Here is a 2,097-nt window from a genome sequence, read left to right as displayed (position 1 = left end):
CCTACAAATTATTTTCTCGGAATTAGTATGTTTATTTTCGGCAAACACAGTATTATCTAACTCCCATATCTCTTGAAAAATAGATCTGGCAAAGATTAACAAAGGAGGCAGAGGAGATGCTCTTAATGCAAAGCTTAATGATCACATAAGGAAAAAGAACGAAAAGCCTACAATAACTATCAAACCAGGTAAAAATATTCCAACTGGGGATTGGGCCACTGAGTTCCAAACTGAAATAGGAATCATAGTGTGAAAGTTTGCACCGTGGTCGACTCGCCCCAAATGGAAGTCAATTGGAAAATCAGATCTGAAGAAATTTTATGATCTCATAATGGTAATTATACACTTATTTTTGTATCATTTTAGTGTCCTTACTACTCTGTTCTTCTAATGTCCCTACTGTTATGTTCTTCTTGCACAGACTATGGTAGAACTCTCTTTGCGTAGTTTCTTTGTTGCTGGTGCTAACAGAAATTTGTTTGGTGATTGTGAACTTAGGAAAAATTCACTATTGATCTACATGTAGTACGCATTCAGAAGGCGGTCAACACAATGCTAGCAAATGAGTACAGACAGTTTAGATGCACACTTCACAAACACTACCTGCAGTACAAACAAGATGGAACAGAACGGGAAAACCCGCATCATCAGGTTAAGGAGGAGGATTGGGAGAAACTATGCACTTGGTTTGAGTCTGATGAGTTTCAGGTGATATTGGTGTTCGATCCTTGTTGTATTTATAAGATTTATTTGTGGTAGTCATATTGGTGGTATTCAGACTTCAGTACTAGTCATATTTATGATATCTATGTAGTATTTATCTGCATTGAATCGTCTTCTTTGGATTTGAATGCAGACAAGTAGCACTCAAGGTAAAAAAAGTCGAGAAGCGAATACAACCATTCATTGTACGGGGTCAAAACCTTTTGCCCGCTATAGAGAGGAAATGGTAATTGTGTTGTCTCTGTTATATAAATTTATGGTTAATACTGTATCTAATTTTTTTTTGTGGGGAAACCTGCAGTGTGATCCAGAAACAGGTGCAGTTGTTGGACAAATTGAATTCTACAAGTTAACCCACTGCAAAAATGATGTTTGGACCTGGCATACGGCGGAGGAAAACTATGTAATACAAGGATTTTCGTTGTGATTTTCTTTTTAATTTTTTGTCTGAGACTTGCTATTTAGTTTTAGCATATGTTCTACTATTTATTTTTAATTATTGTGTAGGGTAAAATGCTAGAACTCCGAGCTGCGCCTACACCTGAAGGTTCAACACCCTTGACCGATGCTCAAATATGTGAGGAAGTGCTAGGTGTCAGATCCGGTTATGTCAAGGGTCTTGGTCATGGGTATGAAAAACCTAGCTCGTCTAGCATCGAATATAACGCGGAGTTAGGCGAAGCTCTTAGGAGGGCAGATGAAGCAGAGAAGAGAAATAAGGAACTTGAAGAAAGAGTTGATGAGCAAAATCGCACAATACAGGGGCTGGTAACTGACACAATGGATATAAGAAGAATGTTGCTTGAAATGCAGGGAAACCGTCAAAGCACTCCTGAGAACCATCAAAGCACCTATTGAGATGATCGTTGAGGGACCAACAGTTGAGATGTGCATCTCTGTTTCTTTTTTTAGGTGTATGTTTCAACAAGTGGTATCGTTTTTTTCTTCAGTTTAGAATTAGCTTTATGTTTCACTTTTGAAATTTGTAGTGGTATCGTTTCTTTTCTTCAGTTTAGAATGTTAAGTTTCTTAATTAGTGGTGTCATTTAATGAACAATGTAGATCTTTTCTATTAATGATTTGCTTCGACAAAATTTAGTAGTCTAACTTTGATGAATCACAATTTCTAAGTAAATATGAAAAATATGAAACCTACTTTTATAAATTTGTAATACGACGGATAATTCCTTTCCACTGTAACATCACCAAAAGCATTGCAAATGAGACCCTTACATGACAGAAAAAACTACAAATGAGACTCTTATTACATGACAGAAAAAAATTGAAGCCCATATTATATTTGTATTTATAAAAATTACACGTGGCAAATATAATTCTTTATATGACATAATAATACGTAGCGTATAATTATTA

General features: G+C 35.8%; 1 protein-coding gene across 1 annotated transcript; it reads left to right on the top strand.

Annotated features, from left to right (window-relative positions):
• Nucleotides 1-257: 257 nt before the first annotated feature.
• Nucleotides 258-1,792, top strand: LOC113325955. The gene is made up of 5 exons (XM_026573781.1): nucleotides 258-334; nucleotides 499-708; nucleotides 857-949; nucleotides 1,025-1,126; nucleotides 1,231-1,792. The coding sequence occupies exons 1-5, from the start codon at nucleotides 332-334 to the stop codon at nucleotides 1,579-1,581; spliced, it is 759 nt and encodes a 252-aa protein (XP_026429566.1). The 5' UTR covers nucleotides 258-331; the 3' UTR covers nucleotides 1,582-1,792.
• The last annotated feature ends 305 nt before the right edge of the window (nucleotides 1,793-2,097 follow it).

The sequence above is a fragment of the Papaver somniferum genome, unplaced genomic scaffold (assembly GCF_003573695.1).
Source record: "Papaver somniferum cultivar HN1 unplaced genomic scaffold, ASM357369v1 unplaced-scaffold_10, whole genome shotgun sequence".
Classification (NCBI taxonomy): Eukaryota; Viridiplantae; Streptophyta; class Magnoliopsida; order Ranunculales; family Papaveraceae; genus Papaver; species Papaver somniferum.
Note: the sequence above shows the minus strand (reverse complement) of the source record. Positions and strands in the feature narration are given on the sequence as shown.